The sequence below is a fragment of the Palaemon carinicauda genome, chromosome 1 (genome assembly GCF_036898095.1).
Source record: "Palaemon carinicauda isolate YSFRI2023 chromosome 1, ASM3689809v2, whole genome shotgun sequence".
Classification (NCBI taxonomy): Eukaryota; Metazoa; Arthropoda; class Malacostraca; order Decapoda; family Palaemonidae; genus Palaemon; species Palaemon carinicauda.
In genome coordinates, this window is record NC_090725.1 from 245153583 (window position 1) to 245180082 (window position 26500).

Here is a 26500-nt window from a genome sequence, read left to right on the forward strand (position 1 = left end):
GAGGAGACACAGAAGGATATTTAGATTTGCAGAATAAAAGATGTATTAATAAATGAGATGCAAACTTTTTTAAATCGACTTCGTGTCTCCTGGGGGACCACCATTAATGACTGGTTTTTTTATTAACAAAATTAACTAACTTTTTAAAGTCTCGGTAATACCCTCTTACCTGTTCATGTTAATCATACCATCTGCAAAAATAAAAAAAAAAACATAATTAGTAACAAATATGAAACTGATTATGATCAGCAAATTTTCAATGGATAACATCCCACTTAACATGATCACTAATAATAATTCAAGTTTTTAAGGAAAATTAATTATTTTCTGGTTTTCTGAGTTACGCTATGGTAAATTTGATAATTTATAATGACTAAAAGATATACTTCTTCAAATATTTGAGATTGAAACTTTTAACTTTTGTACGTGACATAAAACCTAGCGAATCCTACTTTATGTCCAAGATTTCTGTGTGGCATGAGACCACATAAGCGTTCTGAAAGTAACAATGTTAAGTAATTAGGTAAGTAGACAAGTAACCAATTAAGTAATTTTATATGCAACTAATGAAGTAAGTAGATAAGTAACCACTTATTTTGAGGCTATTGTCGTATCGTAAGAAATACAAAAATAATTAAGGCTAACACCGTTGGAGAAATTGATCTTATTCGGCAGCCAGTTCATTTAGATGTGATTTCACACAGCCATTGCCTTTTCAAGAAAATTCAACAAAAATGAAAAATTGAAGCAATGTATTACTAATATTATTATTATTATTACTAATATTACTATTATTATTACTACTATTACTAATACTACTATTACTAATACTAATATTATTATTACTAATATTATTATTACTAATATTATTATTACTATTATTATTATCATCATCTTCATCATCATTATCATCATTATCGTCATTATCATCATTATTATTATCGTTATTATTATTACCTGCTAAGCTACAACCCTATTTAGAAAAGTAGGATGCTATAAGCCCAAGGGCCCCAACAGGGAAAAAAACCTAGCGAAGAAAGGAAACAAGGAAAATAAAATATTTTAAGAACAGTAACAACATAAAAATATTTCCTAAACAAACTATAAAAACTTTAAAACAAGAGGAAGAGAAATTAGATAGAATAGTGTGCCCGAGTGTACCCTCAAGCAAGAGAACTCTCACCCAAGATGGTGGAAGACCATGGTACAGAGACTATGGCACTACCCATGACTAGAGAACAATGGTTTAATTTTGGAGTGGTGTTCTCCTGGAAGAGCTGCAGTAGTTAACCCCTTGGGTGAAGAAGAATAGTTTGGTAATTTCAGTGTTGCCAGGTGTATGAGGGCGAGACTATTCGGTGTATGCGTACACAAAGGAAAGTAAACCGTAACCTGAGAGAGGGGTCCAACGTAGCACTGTCTGGCCAGTCAAAGGACCCCATAACTCTATAGTGGTAGTATCTCAACGGGTGGCTGGTGCCCTGGCCACCCTACTACCTAGGAATTGATTGGCCAGAACTGAGCATAAAAATTACATGCGGTAATCAGTAATCAAATTGAATAATAAAAATAGAACAATATAAATTTCATAGTGTATTTTTTTCATCATCAATTTAGGGGTACACAGGAATCTATAAAAATGCCCAAGGGGTTAAGAACAAAAAGGTTGGGAACCCGTCTTAGATTATAGCAGATGATTTCGCTCAAATCTTCTCAGTTCTTTGTATTGAAATATCCACATCAATACTACAACAGCTTTTCACATTTCAGACAACAGATATCATGAAGGTCTGTGAACGGAACAGAGTACCATTTAAGCAACCTACATTTCAAAAGGGGGGAAAAAAAGGTGTTTCGTAACAAAACGAGGAAAGATTCTCATTACCCGATCTACTCGATTCTCCTCACATGATGATCGCCAGTCGGCTGCCGGCAACCGATGTGCGAGGAGCGACTGTGACCTGTGGTATTTTTTTCAGCACGAAGACTTGAAGTGTGGTGAGTGTTTATGTTCTCCATTCCTCAAACGAACAGACAACTACGTTTCAGCGATTTCGGTTTCTTTTCAAGCTACTGATTTTATGAATAAGAATCTTTGAAATTTGGCATGGAAGAATTCACAATGTTCCTGTGAGAAAGTCTATTGATGGGGACAAAGATGAAGGATGGCCAAGTGTGCAGCAGTGTCTATATAGAAGGATGTGAAGTATCTCAAATAACCGTAACTCGTCCTACCGCACACAGCTCCAAATAACTGTCGTATCAATCACTAGAAATAACAACTGTTGTGTGCTACCCGGCGAACTACTACCAATCAATTAATACTCTGCGTCGATTCAGTGTAAAACCGATTTCGATTGCGGTTGGGTTGAGCATTAAAATGGAAAGGTCACGAGAACCAATGTAATATATATATATATATATATATATATATATATATATATATATATATATATATATATATATATATATACACATATGTATATTTATATTTACATATTTATATGTTTATCTATACACATTTATATATATATATATATATATATATATATATATATATATATATATATATATATATTTATACATATATATATTCATTTATATATATATATATATATATATATATATATATATATATATATATATTTATATATATATATATGTGTGTGTGTGTGTTTGAATGTGTGAGAAACAGACTATAAAACTTGTCAAATGTTACCAACACGATATGAAGGCAATATATCCCAACTTCGCAAAAAACACTAAAACTAGGTGAATAATTAGATTTTTACGAAAAACTTTTATATCAATTAACAGACATGGTGTGAATCTGACTTTATTGAATTTATAAACTAAACACTTATTCATAATAAGATGGTATCTTAGCTATTCAAAAGCTTAGCTTTCTAAAATAACAACGAGTCTTTGCAATCAATATACCCCATTCAATATCCAGACAAGAATTTACCATTATTCTCATATAACAAAAAAAAGAGCAAAATTTCAGCGAGCAAAGTCTATCATATTCAAAGCATTATTATGCGCACTTTAACTTCACGGTATTGAGGTTAAACTAGAATAATAATATAAGGACTACTCAAACTTTATAAAAGAATGGTTGATTAGACTGTTTATAATAACCTTAAGTCTCCACATTTATTGAGTCAATAAATAACATAGAAATTCAACTCGTTTCGGGTAATTAACTAACTTTAACGCAAGTCATGGAAACAAATCAAACTTTGTATCATAACATTAGTTCAATGTTTACTTTTAATAAGAGCTATTACGTTTGTACAGAGAGAGAGAGAGAGAGAGAGAGAGAGAGAGAGAGAGAGAGAGAGAGAGAATGAAAACTAATCAAATCCTAAAACCTAATCATAGATAAATTACATGTAAACGAGTGGAAGATGAGTAGGATTAGGGTATGTGGCAAGACTGTCAGGCAGGGTTTTGCGCTTCAGCTTTTTTTAGGAACCTCTGGGTCACCAGAAGTGATATAAAAGATCAGCCTCCCCCATTATTCACACTAAATAACTTTATAAACATAACGGAAAACAATATAATAAATATTTAACTAATAATCTTCATCAATATAATTTTAAGATATAGAGAAACTATGGCAATTAGCTGCCTGCAATATAGGGGTGAAATTTGGTCAGCAGATCAGAGAGAGAGAGAGAGAGAGAGAGAGAGAGAGAGAGAAAGAGATTGAGATTCAGAATCCTGTAAAAGGAATACGTATATCAAAGAAAAAGTGTACACAAGCGAGATTAACTGAAAAATCTTTTTTTTTTTTTCATTGAAAGACCAAAATCTAGGTCAGCAGGACGGACACGCAGCGGTTTGAAAACCAGTTTCTGTGCAACTGGGTTGACGACCTTATGGGTGTGGCATGGACTGGTTGGTTAGCGGCTGGGCATTCTAGCGGTACCTCTATAGGTATATAATTTGACCCCTAGGCTACCTGAACTTCTGGATGCCACAAACCACAAAATCAGAAAAAAATAAAGGTAATTTAAACAAGTGACTGACGGTAAAAATAGACGAATTAAAAAAAGATGGACATAGTACTTTATCTACATTAGCGCAACACTTCATGCATCTACTGTGTGGACAAGTGAGATTCTAATGGTAACCTAGATGTGGTCTTCTATAACCATTCTTTTCGAAATACCGCAATGTGAATCGATTATATAATAGATGAATTTAACTAGATTTTGAATAAAATTGGACTAATAATCATGAGTAAATAAATCAGGAACAAGAAAGGCTCTTCAAATTTTAAGTCTGAGATGTTTAATGCACAAGATCTATGCAATTTAAATTCCAAGTCAGTCGGGTTATCAACCAAAAATGTCATTCGCAAGAATGGTCAATCCCGTCTTACTGAGAGAGAGAGAGAGAGAGAGAGAGAGAGAGAGAGAGAGAGAGAGAGAGAGAGAGAGAGAGAGAGAGAAATTCTCTGTCGTCTAGTTTGGGAGAAGTTTTTTTTAATGAACGCAAATACCTAAAGTGAAGATGACCCGGCTGTCTTCCAAACCAACACACCGAACTCCGTCCAGTCAACGCCGCCCCTCCCTATTTTTGTGGTTAATAAAATACCTATAGATGATTTTCCACACGATCTCTCTCTCTCTCTCTCTCTCTCTCTCTCTCTCTCTCTCTCTCTCTCTCCTCAGGCAGCTGGTGAGCGTGTCCCACACGATTCACAGATCCAAGTTAATAAAAAGATCGTGACACTATTTCAGCTGTAGTTATGGTCTCTGATCAGGCATACATCAGAGACTAGTACTTCTTATAAACTGGTGTCAACATCAAACCCTTTTTATTAACATCAACTAAGTCACAAAGTAAGAGTACGATGACTTTTATATTACCTCCTACACTGCTGTTACAAAGAATTTAATTTACGAGCAAATGCATAAGTTTATTATTTTCACGTCGTCTACAAACATCAAGAAAATAATTGAAGAAAGCTTCGCTTCAACTTGGCACGAGCAAACAGCTAAACATAAATACACAGGATTCCTAATTATCCAAATATATCTAAAAAGTTATATATCTAAGATTCGGTGCGTAATATAACATGTTAAAGTTACCATCCACATCAGACTAATATTTAATCTGACCGTAATTGCACAGTATGTTCCTTATTCTATTATTAAAGATTTAACCACACCAAACCTATTGCAAAGACATTGCTTTACAGGCTCCTGATACTTGAGTTTAAAGAACAAAAATTCCCGTCATCCGCATTCAAGCGTCACATTTCGACAGTCTATGACAAAACCAGTAATTTGTTCAATTATTTAATGGAAAAAGAACTACCACAACTTATTTCTCGTATTACAGCCTCACCATATCTAGAACTCTGTTTCTTCTCTTTGTTTCATCCGAACTGAATGTTTATTATACCATTACCTATCGTGTAACTACTATCCTACCTGAATCACACACAGTAACTAAATTAATATATTCTTGTTCTTTTATTTAAGCCTTAAATGTCTTCATAAACTTTTTTTCCTCAAAAACGTTATTTTCTTAGATTTTTTTTTTTTAAATCTATCCGATCATTTTCTCTTTACTTGACCTTAAAATAAACACTCACGTTATAGCCAAACTTTATCGCCAAGGCACTATGTTCCTTCTCTTATATTCTATTTCGTTCACACCAGCAAATTGCATTCACTTACAACCAATTTACATTCTGTTGAATACAAGTTAAGCTAAATTAGTCTGTTCCATCATATCCCCCGCCCCGTTTATTTCCGACATCATAATGAATGAATATGTAAGCAATTACTTGCATAACTTCCATCTTCTAGCTTTAATATTTAAGGTCCTCTTCCTTTTTTCCCCTTTTAATTCCAATATTTCTCTCTTTCTTCCTTTTAATTCCAAAAGAGGCCCCATTCAGTACGCATATGGTTGAGTACTTTATGCTATGCTATGCATCTGAATTTATCAGTATGCCTGTTCACAGTTTCCACTAGGCTTTATATATTTTGATAGAAAGCGAGAGAAGTTGATTCCTTCATCAAAATCAAGGAATCCCGTTCTATGTCTACATTACCTTTCCACATCTTGTCCATCCCTTCTTTAGAACTATGTAACTTCTTTCATATTGTGATACAAATTAGCACCATACCTGCCAAAGCTTTTGCCTTGTTCATTAATCCTCTCGAACTTAAAATATCACTTGTGTCACAAGACCTTCGCCATTGTGATAAACTGATTGTGTCAGTGCACTATACGGCCTGTGATATTTTGTTACCAGTATAGTAGGTGGGTTGTAAAAAGTAAGAAAAAAATGCAAAACTCTAGCTAGTAGCTAAGAATAATTTTGATATATATTCAATCACAACGGAAATACAGTAAATATACGATACTTTCCTCAGATAGTCTTTGCTCCGACCAAGGTAATATAGCCTGGCTCCGACGTGGCTTGCTTTGCACGTAATTAACCATTATCTATTATCTCGTTACTCCTCTGTTCTGGCAAGCGTTACATGAATGTGCTACGCCCATTATCCTCGTGGGTCACTATCAAAGTATCATAATTACATGCAATTTATTAAACATCCCTCAAATGGTCATTACTCATCACTTCCAAGTCCATCTCGATGAACACTGCAGTTGGCGTTTATAGGAGGGATCTTATTCTGATTCCTACTTATTTCTAAGTACATTCAAGGATGTCCGCGATACATTTACAGTTTTAAATTAAATAGATGTGATAAATAATGATTTATAAATAGCTTAATATATATAATCACGTACTATATCAGAATCAATGCAGCAGGTCACAGACTGTAGGCCTACTGGCACCAACTTGCGACGTTTACCTCCCCTTTACATCAATGAATTTGATAAAGCCATGCGACCAGTAACCAAAGTGTTATTCAGTCTAAATCAATCGGCGCATACGAATATCTTTATTTCATTTCCCAAAATTAGTATACTTTGCAGTTACTAAAATCCCACCGCCACTATCAACTACCATTCATGAGGAGGAAATGTGCGATAAAAAAAGGCAGCTGAAAAGTGAAAGCAGAGAAATTGGGGAAAGGGAACATTGTATTGCATTCAAATTAGAAATACACTGAACACTACAAACCATCATCCAATCCCCATCTTTCACTTTTTATATCGAATTCATTAATTAACACTTTTCAACTACTTCGCAACTGCTCTGTTCTACATTAAGCCTATGTTTGATTCGATCTGTTGCTTATTAATCTCTCTCTCTCTCTCTCTCTCTCTCTCTCTCTCTCTCTCTCTCTCTCTCTCTCTCTCTCTCTCTCTCTCACAATATCGGTTGACGATGTTCAATATCATTATCATTATTACTTGCTAAGCTACAACCCTAGATGGAAAAGCAGGATCCTATAAGCCCAGGGGCTCCAACAGGGAAAATAGCCCAGAGAGGAAAGGAAACAAGGAAAAATAAAATGTTTAATAGTAACAACATTAAAATAAATATCTCCTATATAAACTACAAACATTTTAACAAAACAAGAGGATGAGAAACAAGACAGAACAGCGTGCCCGGGTGTACCCTCAAGCAAGAGAACTCTAACCCAAGACAGCGGAAGACCATAGTACAGAGGCTATGGCACTACCCAAGACTAAAGAACAATGGTTTGATTTTGGGGTGTCCTCCTAGAAGAGCTGCTGACCATAGCTAAAGTCTCTTCTATCCTAAACAAGAGGACAGTGGCCACTGAAAAGTTACGGTGCTGTAACACCTTGGGTGAAGAATTGTTTGGTAATCTTAGTGTTGTCAGGTGTATGAGGGCAGAGGAGAAGTAAAGAATATGCCATGAACCGTAACCAGAGAGAAGGATCCAATGTAGTCCTGTCTGGCAAGTCAAAAGACCCCATAATTCTCTAGCGGAAAATGATGAATCCATGTGAGCAAAACTACTTTGTTAAAACAGCATGACCACCAGTGAAATTAGCTCTTTAACTGGCAACCAGATAATCAACGGATATTGAATTTACATATCTAAACATCACCGATTATACTTATATAAATTACAATATATAAATTACAATAGGCATTCATAGCATGCTCGAGATAAGAATTCCAACAGCTAATTTTCTCTAGATTGCCACATACCGCATTAAAACATGAATTTCTCAAGAAGCGTAAGTTCCTCTTCTAAACAGATTTCCTACGCTGAAGTCATCAAAAACTGTGTCAATATCTTTAAGACTTCCAGCTCTATGGTCAATTTTCCATTCTTAACAGCCACCATAACATCAAACATATATATCGGCAGCTTCAACTCCGCCTAATGGCGAGCTAAACCTCAACCACTAACGTTGGCATGCAGACTAGAAGGCGTCAACTTTGGAATTGTTAGGAATAGAGCATCTGCACTAGCTGTTGTGTGGTTAAACTGACCTCTACATATCTCTCTTTATTGAAAGAGCACGAATGGAGGAAACAAATAAAAAAATATCGAAAAAGAATAAAATGCAAGAAAACTAATTAAATAATTTTGGTTATAAGAATACATCATTCATCATCTTAATTTACTGAAGAAGTAACATGTCACCAGGATTGAGTAATGGAACAATGAAATTAAAAATGACAGGCTTTCAGAAAATTTGATGTTCGGCTTATAACCTAGATTTGCCCCGGGCTAACGCAATTCACATCTTAAAAGTTTCGAGAATTATGGACATCTTACGTAAGTCACAAATTTGTGGTCAGGTCCAGCGGATTTGGAACGACAATTCCGGTCATTTTATAAGCCGAGAGCTCATATTTCAGACGAAATAATGGACATTTCTAAGAGTTTGTTTTTTAACAGAGAGAGAGAGAGAGAGAGAGAGAGAGAGAGAGAGAGAGAGAGAGAGAGAGAGAGAGAGAGAGAGTAAAACCTCGGTCCCGTTGCGAGATTAACGACTGCCGCAACTAACCACATTATTCCAGCTTGTTTCAAAAAAGTAAGTTATTTCCACGCTATTACATTTCACCCTAATTCTTCCATTGTCCATCTACTCGTAACTACTCTATAAAAGATATATAATTTAATTTCATGAGCCAGGCAAAGTGCTATTCAGTGGAACACGGTCATCACGAGTATCAGTTTTAGAGTAATAAGTTTAGATGAAAAAGTAAGTGCTTGCGGTTTTATCATTCAGTTATGTTACAGTATATTTTTCTTAGTATTTTTTCTAGAATTTATATATTCATTATTTTGAACCCACTAGGCCGATTATCCAACTCTTAGATATCAAATTCTCATTTCCTAATATCACACACTTAACACACCTATCAGAGAGAGAGAGAGAGAGAGAGAGAGAGAGAGAGAGAGAGAGAGAAAGCAAACTACCTTCAAGACCACATAAACGTATTCATGACCCTCTGGTTTCCATTACTCAACCCATACCATTACTCTGTGGATGGCATTGGGTAACCTTGGCTGCTCACTATTCAAACCCGTTCCATGACTGAGCGTCGAGCGATGTTTATAATGCCAATGCCGGTCACGCACCATCTAGTCAGGGGAAGGGAAGGGAAGGAGATTGGAGACCGTTACCTACAATATTCCCCAGGATATTGAACCAATACGCTTAATGATACGCATACATATGACCAATATGCATACACAATCGCATATACAGTATACACAACCACATACAAACATAAGCTCTCTCTCTCTCTCTTTATATATATATATATATATATATATATAATATATATATATATACATATATATATATATATAAATATATATATATATATATATATATAATATACATATATATATATACATATACGTATATACAATATATATATATACATATATACAATATATACAATATATATATATATATATACATATATATACAATATATATATAATATATACATATATAATATATATATATACATATATACATATATACATATATACAATATATAATACATATATACATATATACAATATATATATATACATATATACATATATATATATATATATATATATAATATATATATCATATATACATATATATAATATATATATATACATATATACATATATATAATATATATATACATATATCATAAATATATATATATATATATCATATATATATATATTATATATATATATATATATATATATATATATATATATATATATATATATATATATATATATATATATATATATATATTATCTACATTTATATATATACATATATATATTATCTATCTATTTATATATATATATATATATATATATTATCTATCTATATATATATTCTATATTTTATATATATATATATATATTATCTATCTATTTATATATATCTATTTATATCTATCATTTATTTTTATATTTATATCTATCTATCTATATCTATCTATCTATCTATATCTATCTATTTATATATATATCTATCTATCTATCTATATATATATATATATATACTGTGTATATATATATATATATATTGTGTGTGTGTGTGTGTGTGTGTGTGTGTGTGGAGAGGTTCCTCCACATCCGGATCTCAGCATTGATAATGTTTCTTTAACTTTGTATGACTTGAAATTTTAGGTGATCGTCAACAGCAAATTTACTTTTGAGAAACACATTAGGTCTGGGTCTTCTTCAATTGCACAAAAAATTGGCTCATTGAGAAAGTTTTAAGATTTTTGGTGGTCAATCTATTCTGAAGTAGTGTTTTAATTCTTTCATTCTGCCTTGTTTCAAGTATTGTTCTCATGTCTGGTCTTCAGCTGATGATTCTCTTATCTTAATTTGTTGGACAGGAACTTGCGGTCTATTAAATTTCTTATTCCTGATCTAGATATTAATCTCTGGCACCGTCGTTCAAATAGTTCATTATGCATGTTGCATAAGATTTTTTATAATTCTCACCATCCTTTATATTTAGATCTTCCCGAACAGTTCCATCCTGTTCGTAATAATAGGCATGCCGTTAATTCTAATAGTCAGGCCTTCTCCATCATGAGGCTCAATACTACACAGTACTCTAGAAGTTTTATTCCAGTTGTGACCAAGTTGTGGAATGATCTTCCTAATCGAGTAGTTGAATCGGTAGAACTTGAATAGTTCAAACTTGCAGCATATGTTTTTATATTGAACAGGTTGACATGAGTCCTTTTATAGTTTATATATGAAATATGTTTTAATGCTGTTGTTGCTTTTTAAAATTTTTAAAAATATTTTATTGTAATTGTTCGTTTATTTACTACTTTTTCATTTTCCCGTTTTAGCTTTTATTTCCTAATTTTTATTTATTTCCTTATTTCCTCTCCTCACTGGGCTATTTTCCCATGTTGGAGACCTTGAGCTTATAGTATCTTGCTTTTCCAACTAGGGTTCTAATAATAATAATAATAATAATAATAATAATAATAATAATAATTTTAGCTTTCTATACTTCGGTCTACTATAGTCATTTATTTTTAGCGAGGCAGATTTGCACCGACTCGCACGGGTGCCCTTTTAGCTCGGTAGAGTTTCCTGATCGCTGATTGGTTAGAATTATCTTGCCCAACCAATCAGCGACCAGGAAACTTTTCCGAGCTAAAAGGGCACCGCTGCGAGTCTGTGAAAATCTGCCTAATTAAAATAAAAATGACTATAGGAAATTGCTACGATGATATTGCTTTCTCTTTATAAATTATCTTAATATTTAGATGAAACTACCAGCATCTACAAGATACCAGGAAAACGCATGACAAGTATTTACACATTAAAATAGTTACCAACAAGTTGAATATTCCTAAATAGGGTTCCTTTGCTATCAGATTCATTATTAATTGCGTGAATCATCCAAAACAGACCGCCGCCAGGTCTTTTAAAATGGATTTGTCTTTTGAGTTTTTTTTTCTTTATCTACTTCCAAAAAGAATTATCCTCCAATCTCTTTCCCAGCCTTGATCCAAGAATTCAAGAGAAATTTTTAAACGATCTACAATAACTAAATGAACGAAAAGGACGCACACAAAAACTACAGTTAAAAACAGTACGAACTAACCTATTTCGACCAATCAGAAGAAAAAAGAAACCGACGAGTATGTCGATAAAAAGGCTGGTAAAATACCTCTCAGCCTTTCAATGAGGACTGAAGGGGCATTCACTTCAACGTCACACATGAAATGAGAAGCGGCACAAGTGGTATTTCATGACGCAATGATAGCCATTAGGGTAAGTGCAACAAGGGATGAGACTGCAAGGGGTTACTTGTTAAACACACTTTCGTAACCATTCCGCATTCTATTAGCTGCACATTGCAGTGGAATAACAATATTGTTGACGAGGATGATTCCGCACCTGCATACATAATACATACAAGTACTACCGACAAGTAGTTGGTTTAAATAACTGCGTGTTTTCGGCTAGTACTGAACTATCTTTATATGAAAAAGAAGCAGGAAACTATTTTTCAAAACATGTATTAAAGCTATGATAATCTCCCTTTATCGTCAGCTAATGAATTGGGAGAAGAGAATAGACTGACCGGCCTTTCCAGTCTCTATATAATTCAAGGCACATAACAGCATAACCAACGGAGGAGAATACTGAACGAGTTCGAGTTCATTTACCCCACGCTTCGGATGGGGTTCAGCCTATAGAATAGGACTTGGGTTTAGGTACCCACCGGCCATTACTTAGCTACTTCCTTTTCTCTGTCTATGGTTTTAACAACTAGTTAACCCAGTTTAACTTCTCTAGTTCTATGGTATGCGTAGATTTGTTCAGGGGAGAAAATACTTCATAATTTTAAGAGTAAATTACTTGATACTTTAGAGAAGTGTTCTACGCAAATTATTAAATTTATTTATGATTTCAGAATTTTAATAAGGCGTAAAAGAAAAACCACGTATAACTCTTGGAAACAAAAATCCTATAACCTCAAAATACCATACGTCAATGTTTTCGAAGAGTTCGATAACATGGATTTGACAATACCGTGAATTACACTGTATAATGCTCTAAATACTTAGGAATGTATAAGAAAAACGTATCCTGTAGGTCTTTTCTGGCCTATAGCTTTTCTGTGTGTGACAGGACCTAAATTAATATCAATTGATATTGTTAATAATAATAATAATAATAATAATAATAATAATAATAATAATAATACAAGCCAAAATGAAGGAGTCATTCATATCTTTATCAAAAGCAGATTTTCTTTACTTATTCTCTCATACTAAGAACACGCAAACACACCCTGAAAGAGCCAAGATTTGTCACATCACTCCTCGAGAATGAAGAAAGTAATCGAAAAGGAAGGCATGAACCCTTGATAAAGTTATGACAAACCTCGAAATTTCCGTTACGTAACCCATGAACCTTAAACATGGATTTAACTTTGCAGTGAATCAAAATCATACATTAAATATAAAATATAACTGGAGGGGTACTCAGCAGAGTGCAGAGCGCAGACCTCCGTCGCAGCAGCTTATTTCTCGACCTTGACCTTTGACCTTAACATGTATTAATTGGCGTGAATTTTCATTAAATCAAATATGAATAAAATCTGAGGTCTCTGCGCCTAGGATGTCCAAACTTAAAGCTGATTACGTGATATGGATGTTTTGGTCATTCGTTCCCTTGACCATTAACCTTTCAAAATTTAATCATTTCCAGCTCTTTACATAACATTTTGAAATCCCTGCAAGTTTCATTACTTTACGATTAAAATTGTGGCCGTTTAGTTGATGATCGGAATTTGACCTTTTGCTTGAATTTTACCATGGAATCGACCTTGAACTTTAACCTTAACATGTATGAATTGGGTTGGATTTTCACACACTAAAATATGAACTAAGTTTGAAGTTTCTGTGACAACAATATCCAAACTTTTGGCTGATTACGTGGCTGATTACGTGAATTGGACATTTTGGTTGATCGTGATCTTGACCTTCCAAAATTTAATCATTTCCAGCTTTTTACGTAATTCAATCCCTGCAAGTTTCAATACTCTATGATTAAAATTGTGACCAGGAAGATGTGCATTAACAAACACACAAACATGGAGTAAAACATAACTCCTCCCAACTTCGTTGGCAGAAGTAAATATCCACGCCAATAAATTCAGTTTTTATGGTACAAATTGCAGTCTCGTCCTAAACATAAAAACCCTCTCTCGTGTGAATTCCTTGCTCCTATCAACGGTGCTCGAACTCGGTATTTATGACCATCTCTTAAAACACTAAAATTGAAAGGAAATGTATGTATAAATGCACACACACATTTTTACCAATCGCATTTTCTCTGTGGAGTAAGAAAAAAAAAAAAAAGTGGCAGACTCCATTTAATCGAAAAAGGATAAAATTTCTTTGCAAGTGATGCCTTGGTGATTGCTGAAGATATAGAGAATGCAAAACCAACCATTCAACTTTTAGTAGAAACCGGAAAAATTGTGTTAGAAATAGGAAAAGTACAATATTATGGCATATATGCCATGAAAGAAAAGTTAGATCATAGAGCGAATCAAGTTAGTAGAAAATTTTGCATACTTAGGAATTAAACTAGACATTAATAGGTACAGAAAAGAGAAATTATAGAAAAAAAAACACTAAAATAGCTAACGTAACATAATCAATCATAGAGAATAGTTGTAACCAAGTATTAATAGGAAAAACATTTAGGAAAAATATTGCATTACCATCTATTCTGTATGGATCCAACATAAACTTGTCGGAAACTGAAATAAAGAAACTACAAAGGATAAAAACTGGGGTATTAAGGAAAATATTAGATGCCAAGCATAGCTAATACTACATTAAGAGGAGAGATAGGGGCATCTTCTATGAAAACAAGGGTGACAGATGGAAAGCTGCAGTACATAAACAGTACTATGAATGGAAAAAAAATTGTTAAAGCAATAAACAGACACAAAAAAAAAGGAGGAAAATGGTGAAAACCACCTGCAAAGTATCTACAAAAATTAACTAAACCTGGGTATAAGGCAAATAAGAAGAATGAAAGACAGAAATAACATCTGAAACCAGAAAGTGGGATACTGAAAATGGAAAGACGAATTAGAAAGTAAGGAGAGCTTAGAAATGTACAGAAAGATAAAGAAAGGAATTAAAGAACAAATATGAAAATACATTTACACTAGTAATATTCTTTAGAGCAAAAACAAATACGTTAAAACTAAACACTATCGATATAAACAACAGGGGAAGTGTAAACTGTAATTTTTATGAAAATAAGAATTAACCATTATTCTTTACTTGTCCAGGAATATAGAATAGAAATTAATTAATTGACCTGGAACAACCATACGAAGAAAATATTAGGATAATTTTCAGTTAGTAAATGAAATAGAAAAAAAATGCCTTTTATATCTAATGCGGAGAAAAAGACAAAACAATATAAAAAACATAATCTCAATTCACCAAATTATTAGAGGAGCCGTTGCTAAGACTACGCCTCGACCCTGAACCTGAACCTGATTCCGTTCATAAAAAGTTATTTGGAATGCGGAGTCGGTCAGAAGGACCATGCCCTTCTTTCCCGTTGCCACCCAACAATTCCCCAATGGAACGTAAAAAATTGACTAAAGCATTCCGGCTGGCTGGCGAGGCAAACGTTTTACTATTGTCTGGGGAAGTCAAGGTGGCGATGTTTTAAAGAGATTGTTGAACTAATTATTCTGTAAGAATTGTGAATTAAATAAAATGTGTGAGGAAACGGATACTAAAAAAATATCTACAAGGTTAGTGCAATAGAAGATTGCATCAAAGCATTGTGAAGTGGTTCGGCCCTGTGAAAAGAATGGAAGACTAACGGCCAGTGAAAAGGGAATAATTTTAGAAATATTGCAACGCCGGATTGATGGTCTAAAAGACGGACCAGAAACGACGGAATGGTGATGAAGGAGTTGGGTTTCTTAATTCCGTAGGGACATTTACAAAAAGATAGAAAATTAAGGCTGATACCTTACACACACACACACACACACACACATATATATATATATATATATATATATATATATATATATATATATATATATATATATAAAATATATATATATACATAAATATATAAATATATATACATACATACATGCATACATACATACATACACGAAATGACATCAATTCACGACTTCCCCCCCCCCCTATTCATTTGGAACGAATTAGACCGGGTTATAAAATTTAAGAAAAAGGGTAGGTACTGGGACCAGTGCAGTCATAAATATTTTACAGTATGGTAAATATATTGAATCGGATAAATATATAAAAATACATATACATACAATATGCCATACCATTCACACACCTAATAAATACATAAGTTGAGAAAAAAATAATAATCAAAATACCACTTTCATGCAAACCCAACCATTGCCAATTGAACTTCCTCTTCTCCCAAACTTTCAGTCATGGATTTACCATCGACATGATATTTCCACCGTTTATTAATAGATTTATAAGCATCACAGCATAACGTATAATAATAAATAAATTTCATATGCACATTAGCAATAGGAATGTTGAAAAAATTGCGATTTTATGGTAAGAACAAAACTGTTGGGAATCTAACCAACTTCCAAAGAAACCACTCCAACTTGGGCAATAAATGTTCTATCAATGGGTCTTATTCCGAGTAGCGGGTTCTACGTGCATACACGTTTCAAAAAATGACTTCAAAACAATCTAACTTTTACTGGCTCTCAAACCGGCATCAACATTCACAGGAGGTATAATATTATATAAGAATTTGACACTTGTTAATACTACGCTTACAATATACTTCTCAAAAATTGTTACGGATATAATTTCTTGCTAAATAATTTCAGATCGTATCCAAGAAGTATAAAACAACAAAACTCTTGTCCCGTGTTTTACTAATACTTATTCTGGGGGCTATATATCTCAAGAGAAAAAACTAGAGAGAGAGAGAGAGAGAGAGAGAGAGAGAGAGAGAGAGAGAGAGAGAGAGAGAGAGAGAGAGAGAGAGAGAGAGAGAGTCGCAATTTTACTGTATCACGACTAATCAATAAAAAACGTTGAAAAAAACACGCGACCTGTTTCTTTTAACAGCGACCTTTACAAAGTGAAAAAAAAGGAAATGACAGGAGCAAAATATAAATCACATGTTTTTATTTTTAGAGAAACAAGAAACTCTACATCACTCAAATTTATAAATATAAATATTAAAGGCTAAAATAAGACATTCGCATTTTTACAAGGAATCGTGCAGAGATTTTAGAAGTATACATGAATTCAATTAAAACCACACTAATAATAATCATCACCATAAAATCGAAAGTCAAATCAAACAAATAAGTGCAAAATCAAGTATTTTTTCTTTATCGCGAGACTAAACATTACAGTAAAGTAATTTTGCATCCAAGTTAACCACTGCTTCGAAAACTGCCATTTCTTTGCTATCTCAGAAAGCTTTACTGGAAGCTCAGCTATTCCTTAAAAATCTCAAGTTATGCAAAATTTCAGAGAAAAGTTAAAACAAAAATTTCACATGCTATCCGTAAAAACTGTCAATTACCTTCTCATGAATAAAAACTACAGTTCCTAAAAGTTGTTTCACATAAAAAACATACTGGTAATATCTAAGGTAACTGAGATGACTAAGGACACATGCCAGCTAGATCCAAAAAATATCGATATCATCAGAACACATTTTCACACGATTCATGGCATTAAAATTTTACAAAAGTAATATAACACAGTACTTCGCAATCGCAAAAACTATTTCCGACAAAATAACAGTTCTGCCACACAGGAAATTTCATTCTTGTTTCCATACCACCAGAGTTCAAAAGACTTCGTAAAACAAAATATAATAAGTTACATTAAATCTGCATCCTCAATTTCCAAGGAACTTTATGAAACTAATAATAATAAAGTGTGGTGAGAAGGTTCAAGAGACTATCACAAATCTTACACGTATAACACGCCACGAACTCGCAACCACCTATCATTCAGATGAAACATGAGAATCCTGGTCCCCGGGAAATTTAATAACACTCATTCACCGTCCACTTAGCAATACTCGCTAAATCCCAGATCTACATCATCTACTAAATTTAGGGGATGCCGTTTCCTTCATTCTTATTTATACACAACAGGAAAAGCTATGGATTATAGCTTAATAAACTGCACGAGGTTACTCATTCATCCATAAATAACTTTAATACAACTGGAGGGAATGTTTGAAACGTCGGATGAAAGGAGGTTATCCGTTCTAATTGCTTCCTGGGAATCCCGGTAGCATCTGAACCGTTCTAGGAATGAAAGAGAACAAAGGTAATTTCACCGAGATTACACGAATATGCAGGATGATGGCGATGCCCTTCCTGGGACCAGATAAACGAATAAAGTTTTGCAATATATTTATTTGTGTAGCAAGGAAAGACTTTCAACTTGAAATCTTATGCACCATCATTTATTAGCAGTAACATCTCATTTAGAAAATTCATACAACAAATTTACAAGAATAAAATTCCCAAACTACAGCATATACTTATTTCCTACCAAAGAATAAAATCACAATTCCTAATCTTACACTACCCATATGACTTGATTTGTGAAAAGTTTATTATGAATTACTATGCACAAAGCTTGATTTAAAACTAATTGCGTACAACACAAACAACATCAAGGTACATTTATAAATACAGTACCACAATCCAAATTCATTTTTTACAAATTGATGTCTCAATAATTTGACAAGGATCTGCGAAAAAATAAAATCTACAAATACATATCACTGGACTACTTGTATACGATTATTATAATTTTATCTTCCTGACAAGGTGAGAACTATCTCAAGTTATTTTACTATCGTACATCCAAATACCTTCGTAATGTTTATTGTACTGAAGAAAACACCAATGTAAAGGATGAGTAAAATCGTAAGAACATTTTGTATAACAGTGAACATTAACTTCATGGATTTTCATAGGGGAAGAGAGAGAACAGAGAAAAAGGGAGAGAATTACGTAATAAACCTAGTCGGTTAGATAACGAAGCAAGCACAAGAACCTATTCGGCAGTCATAAATAACAATTTGTATATAAAAGTAATATACTGACGTGTTTAGATATGCTAAATCCTGATAATGATGATAATGATGATAACAGGAGAGACTACCATTACATACATACATATATATATATATATATATATATATAGAGAGAGAGAGAGAGAGAGAGAGAGAGAGAGAGAGAGAGAGAGAGAGAGAGAGAGAGAGAGAGAGAGAGAGAGAGAGTTTGGCCCTTTTTGGTCAAGCTCGGCACCAGTGAGGCTATACAATGCCTTGTTTCAGAAGGGGGAAATCCCTGTTGTTGCACCATGAATTTCAAGCTAAAATAATGATGGAAATGGAAAAATATTGGAGACAAAACAATGAAAAGAGCTAAAAAGTGGGTGTAGCTAGAGGCCGGAGGACGTTGCAAAGACCCTCAAGTAATGGCTACGGTATCGTCAGTAGCCAGCACTAAACCCCTGTGATAAATCGAAGGACAGTTGGTCATGATTCTATGGCTCTATGTCAAATATTACCGAAGACAAGCAAAAAATGTTGGAAACCAAATTACATTATTTTAACTTATAGTTACTATTGTTCCCTACCACCAAAACCGACTACTGGATGTCGGAAAGTCTATACAGAGTTTAATTACCAATAGAATTTATACAGCTAACTCTGATTTCATTAAATCTATCTTATTATTGTTGCTTTCATTTCAAGAACCACAAATTTAGCTCTATCTAATTACACCTTTTTTTGCAGGTCAGGATGAGGGCATTTATTTCAACAATCGTGTTGGGAATGGTACTTTGCTTCTCCAGTCAGTTTTCAGAGGCATCGAGACAGAAGAGGTACCTCTTCATAAACCCCGAGGCTCCTATCACTCTCGGTAAGCATAAATTCATATTAGACACGCACATGACTGTCTTGGAATGTCATCCCGCTTAAGACTTAATCCTTCAAAACTTGAGTAAAGTGGTACCATAATCTATTAATTCTAATGTTTACTGTGCCATTCATGAAAGCTCTTATAGTAACTCGATAGGAAATCAGTATATTTAAAGAGTATCACTAAATAACGTCTCCAACTAGCCTACTGCAGTCAGTTTCAGAACCTATAATAATTTCACTCAAGTCCCTGGACCCGAAGTTACGACAATTTTACGTAATGCCAGTATACTTACACTCGCCACCTATCAATTCTTCCCATGTCCCATAGACAAAAACAACACCTATGTGGTCTGCACTTTCGACGTCATCATCTGATGTAACAATAGTATCCCTAGAGACGGAAATCACCCAACCACCTTGCAACCTCCTGCTGCCCCACCGAGCACAAATCTCCACTTATTTGTGACTTGTTATCCAATTGGAAATTTGGCCCTTTAAGCACAAACTTGTAACTAGAAAATATTGGTACGCCCAAACTGGCAACTTCTAATGACAGTATACTAACTGTAATATAACAAGCTTAATATCAGACAGTGATGAAAAAATATAAGCATCACAAATTCACAGAATGGGATTGCATTTACTCTCGAGTGCAGAACATACAAATAAGTTTAAATGCAACTTGTTTTCACTTGCATGCACAAACTGCAATTTACTTTATCTGTGTACCTTCCACTCTAACATCCATATACCTTACCGCATGAAAATATCCAACGCCATAAAAATATAGTTATTACTTGAGCAGTGCATAGAGGCATAATGGTAAGGTAAGGAATAAAAACTAGTTTGAACTAATTGATTAATCAGATAATTAAAATAACTCCAAAAGAAAACCCCATGCAGCTACCGCGCGCAGCTGCATGAGCTATTGTTTTGGCGTTATTTTAATGATCTAATTAATCACTTGGTTCAACTGGTTCTTATTCCTTAACTTCTGTAATAATAAATGGTTGGTAGATATCATATTATAGCAGAAAAGAGGCGATAGATATCATACTAAGTAGCATCGAATTATTTTTACAATGAAGGCATTATGTCTCTATACTGCCCTTTTATTTATGATTTTCGTTCTTTAAAAAACAATTGGCCTCCTTATCTTCTCAGGAAATACAGTAGAATTTTCTTTCTTCTCAAATATTCCTCTTCATATTCATTATAGATTAAATGTAGCATATCACCACATATCCAAATCCAACGCTCTAGTAAACACTTTTCACTTCACTTCAGATTTTCACGATAAAGACATTTACTGTAGTCATTCGTGTTAAAATAATCACTTTTGCTTTCCCAAAGAACAGTTATTTCTCTCTTCAATTATATGTTTGGGATTTGTGAGCAGAATACAGTCTGTAGACAAACGCCTTTAAGACTAGCAGTGGATAAATGCTCCTCAACTTCAAATAATTTACAATGGGCCACTGGAAATTACCATGAACCCTACAGATTGATAAAATCATATATCGCAATTTCCCGCAAATTCCCTTCAACTTCCTCCCCTGTACGTTTGTCATAATAATTTTCCATATATTTACTAATATCTTCTAAACACTAACAACTTGAAGACAAACTTTTTTTTTCTAAGGATGAAACAATGTCTAGTTTTTACACAAAGCTGGTATGGAATTTTAAAACTTGAATAACCTATTTCTTAATCATGCAATCTCCCAACATAACCCTTCCACAGTTCTAAACAAACGAGTATAAGAAAACGGATGTGAAAAAGTATGTCATCTAATTCTATACTTTTCCTACAATTTATCATGTATACAGATAATAACCTGTGGAGAGGTTGTTTGTGTATCAAAAATGCACAATTGTAATGTAACTACACGAGTGAATTATTCCCCTAAATATTCCCTACAGGTTTCCTACTTAACATGCCCATATCATTGGCACTTCCAACTCTGGCCCCCGTGAATGGAAGAACGTTCAACTCTAATGGCAACTACGTGGAAGATGATGATGAAATTCCACAATCCCTCTTTTGGGAACCTGCTTATGAGCAGCAGTTGGAAAAGCTCTCTGTGTATTTCTCGCACCTGGAGGTAAGTTCCAGGATTAGTCATTGCTATAGTTCTCTTCAACTGAAGTAAATATACCTTTAGGTTAAAAACCAAGACGATGTCATCAATGCTGATAAGCTTAATTTTTAATTAGCATTTAAAAGTGGGGTAACATCACAAGCTACACTTGGTAAAAAATAGATATCTTATATAGCAATGCCAATTTACTTAAGGCCTGTTAATATTGCAGCTCCTCTACATGGGATGTCAAGAAAGGCTGATATGTGAATTAGCATCGGAACCAGAGGTCTATTCACCAATCGGCGAGATTTTCATGAAGGAACTCAGGTACTAAATTTTTATATTTTTCAATTCTATTTATCTTATACCTTAATAAGCTAAAGACAACATGGGATTCTTTCGACGATTTCCCACATTCTTTTACCTTTTATGTACGCTACACCACCGCATGTTTTTCGACACCTCTCAAATTATTTTTGGCACATTCAACTTTTACAACCTATTCATACTCAGTCATATACTTATTATCATGGCATTGCTAAGTGTTTTTCCTTCTACTAAGTAATATTGATATGCAAACAAACTGACTTCTGAACAGCCTATATGCACCTAATTTTGTATGATGGTGGGAATACATACACATATGATGGGCTATTGCACAAAGTGTGACCTAAACAATACGAAAAATGTGTGGCAACGACATGGTGCAACAGCCATATAGTTATAAAAGTCAGATGAACAATATATCTTCATATAAGATGGTCTAACGCTATCAATTTCATAGTTAGTCCATTCACCTACGACACACTAACTACCTTCCTTAATACACAACTATATCCGATGGTCTACTATCGTGCCGAATTTGCATCCATTTAACCTAGCAGGATTTGCAGTGATCAGATAGTTTGACAAAATGTTATGACATATAATTTCCCTTTAGTCATAAAGCACGATACTACCTTCCAAGTTTCTGATCCTCCATTTTTTTAAAATTTTCTTTCCCTACAGACTCCTACTTAACGTTCAATATTGTTCAAAAGAATCTCCTTTTTCCAATCTGGACACCTTTTAGAATTATTCAACAATACAAGCTCAATTGCAACATTTTTTACACAAAAACTTACCCTTTGAATGATCAAACCTCACTTCAACCAACTACTCATCAAAATTCAATTAAGTTCACTCACACAGACATGAGCAAAATGGGAAAACAGACAAGCAGACTGCCCTGACATCTACGAGGTCAGATCATAGTGATCTGACGAAGAGTTGACAATTAGGAATAAACATACAATGAAAGGATATATCTTACACACACACACACACAAATATATAATTTGAATAAAGATGAGATATTATCATTTAATTCGGAATGTATTGCTAAAAGGATTGGTTTTAAAAACACCAAGACTAACTGAAATTGTTTCATTATTATCCCAAGACTATCGTACGTGTAATAAATCATGTCAATAAATATCCATCTTGGTATGGAATGGACAGACAGCCCTGTTTACCTGCAATCTTAGATTTTTTTTTTTTTTAGCGCATCAATCGTTTCTAGAAACTGTGCCAAGATTCCTATGTTTAGCACCATCATTGTTAATTGACTTACAACATATCTTAGACCCAGCACGTTCCGTTTTCAATATCATTTTTAACAAATTTCAAGACCAACACAGCATTAAATTAGTGGATTTTTGTGTAAGGGTTGGCTAGACTATGTAACTCTGTCCAAAACGCAAATCGGTTAAATAGATAGGACATTAGCGTATGATTTCTTTTCAAATCATAGTATTTAGGCAATATTTTTTACATTTCCTCCATTTTGAAATCAATTACTATAAGCATTAAGTCCATCTTGGCCAGTACACATCTAATGCAGTACAGTGCACTGTATGTCTTGATTTCATTTCTGTTCAAGGCGAAAAGAGCACTCCTACTAAACCTTTGATAGCACTACAGTATCATGCCAACAATTTAAAGGTTTAAAGGCTGCTCATGAATGGCAGAGGCAAGGGTCAATGACATTGCCCTATTAAGCAGGACAATACCCTAGAGACTGACCATATATACATATGATCAGCATCCGAAGCTAGGACCAGGGAGGGCCAGACAATGGCTGCTGATGACTCGGCAGATAGACCTAAAGGCTCCTCAAACCCCAAGTCCTTAGCTAACAAGGATGGTGAGGTTGAAGCGACCAAAGGAACTAACGAGCTTGAGCGATACTCAAACCCCAGTCTAGCGTTCACCAGTCAGGGACATTACCACAACCCCCACCACATCCTAAGTAACAACTGCTGTTGCTAAACTAATAAAAAAAAGTGTTTTCGAGCACATTCGTTTATAGTCACTTTGGCATTACTGTTCAAAGTAATTGTGAATACTAGCAACTTCATCTTTATGCCTGGGGGTGAAGTTTTTGTATACCATTCACAGTTCCTTAAACCCTGTATTACTGTATTTATGTAAACTCAAATAAGTGCAAGAATTGAAAATAATACCAGGCCTTTTACAAGACAGGAAATCTTACATTAAACCCGCACATACAACGTACACAGTACAGTACTTGCTATCGCCGAAATACAAGAATTAATTAGTGTGAATAATGTACCTCCTGCTAAACACCAACAAGTTTACTTGGGCACCATTCAAGCCTACATCAATAGTATTGAAACAACACAAGGAACCGAGCAGACATTAGAGAAACAGTTCATTATAAATATTTTCTCCTCTTTAATAATTTCAAGAATTTATGGCAGAGTTTTTGCAATTAATGAAAATTTAAATTGGTGTACTGTGTGTAATATATATATATATATATATATATATATATATATATATATATATATATATATATATATATATATATATATATATATATATATATATATATATATATATATATATATATATAAAGAAACTGCAAAGGCCATAGTGCAGAATACAAAAATAACCAGACAAGGGAGGTTTTAATATAATAATAGCTGCAACATCTTTATTCATTATAAACAGATATTACGTATAGACTACCATAATAAATTAAAACATTAATTTTACCTTCTCTTATTGCACGACTTATATTTGTTTATGAGTACAGACATATTTACTGGCCAATACATTTTTTTCTCGACTAACCACCTTCGATAAAATCTCTTCATATTTCTCCCAATCAATACAGATATTCTTTATTGACTTTATCAATTTTTAAACCATATCTTCATCGTAAAAGTCTATATAAAATTTCTCAATTCTTATAGCCAAGGTAATGTCATCTACCATACAATCTTATGTGCACATTAAAGTTCTATCACTCAAAAGTAGATGAGCAATTAAAGGATGAAATTTATTGCCAAGTTAATACTAATGCAAAATGGTGTATTCAAGCATCAATTTCATGGAAAGTGTGCAAGTAAAAAGATAGTTTTTATTGCATGTTCATCATCTTTATATAATGCCCCTAAGGCAAACTTATGAATTTCAAAGTGTAGTTTATATGAATTTTCTAAGTGTAGTTTATATAAATCTTAATGATTCCTCTTAAGTTACTTAATTATTTCATCTTAACAAATCTCTTCACACAGTAACCGTTTCTGAATAAAAAAAAAAAATGGAAACTCTAGGGTCAAACTCACTTTTCTTATTTCTTGTACTATAAAACACATTCTAAATATTTTCACAGTCATTACAAAACGTTTTTCCAAACTAAAACCGTTCCTACTATTATTACTAAAGTAACCATTTAACGTTTACCTCAATTATTCCAACAGGCAAATGCACGGGCCCGTGAAAGCTTCCCATGAATCCTTGATGTGGCGTTACATGCTTGCAGCAAGAGAAGGATTCACAAATTCCATCCAAGACTGCAAGAAAGCTTACCCGAAATGCAATATCCCTGCAAGCAAGATTCTAAACATGCCTGTGCTCAAAGTGTGGCAGTACATAGCTTCTAAGCTCAATTTACAATTGGTTTAACACAAGATTCGTACATTTCAACAACACAAAAGAAACCTGGCTATTTTTAACAAATATATCGGTACTTTATATGTACTCACTTGGACTCGCATTGCTTTATAGAGTTGAGAAGCTTCCCAGAGTGTTATATCTATAATTGAAAACACAAAAACATTTAACATAATTTTTTTAAGTAATCTAAGCAACCTTAGCAGCTTTATCGGATAAATATATCACAATTACGAACGGTTTATATAAAACTAATTAATCGGCCTGTAAATTATGGGTAAATCCTAAATTTAAGTTTTTACAACTAATATAGCATTTGCTTCTTTTCGTATAAAAAAAAAATAAACACAAACAAACATTTAGCAAGAAGCCAGCATGTGCCAAATAATAACACACACTATTAATACAAATGTCCTTTTTCTTCATAGGTGAGAAATCTTTATCATATCAAGCTGCATATGATTTCATTCAGTTAAGATAGACTGAGGCTGGGGCATTATAATCTGTGATGATCTCATTTAATGTAGATCCTGGATTTCTTTCTTTT

General features: G+C 33.6%; 2 protein-coding genes across 13 annotated transcripts in view; one reads left to right on the plus strand and one right to left on the minus strand.

Annotated features, from left to right (window-relative positions):
- The window catches only part of LOC137654709 (uncharacterized), a 294512-nt gene that overhangs the window by 164587 nt on the left and 103425 nt on the right, over positions 1-26500 (minus strand). For 7 of the 12 annotated variants that reach the window (XM_068388658.1, XM_068388649.1, XM_068388616.1 and 4 more), the window contains exon 2: positions 170-191. The exons of 4 other annotated variants lie outside the window; for them this stretch is intronic. The gene's annotated coding sequence lies outside the window, so the exon portion shown is untranslated. Of the gene's footprint in view, positions 1-169; positions 192-1885; positions 1905-26500 lie in introns of those variants that run through there. One more of the 12 variants, XM_068388633.1, reaches the window with a different exon arrangement.
- On the plus strand, positions 1921-26299 carry LOC137654764 (uncharacterized). The gene is made up of 5 exons (XM_068388702.1): positions 1921-1998; positions 19778-19904; positions 21830-22011; positions 22220-22317; positions 25761-26299. The coding sequence occupies exons 2-5, from the start codon at positions 19784-19786 to the stop codon at positions 25963-25965; spliced, it is 606 nt and encodes a 201-aa protein (XP_068244803.1). The 5' UTR covers positions 1921-1998; positions 19778-19783; the 3' UTR covers positions 25966-26299.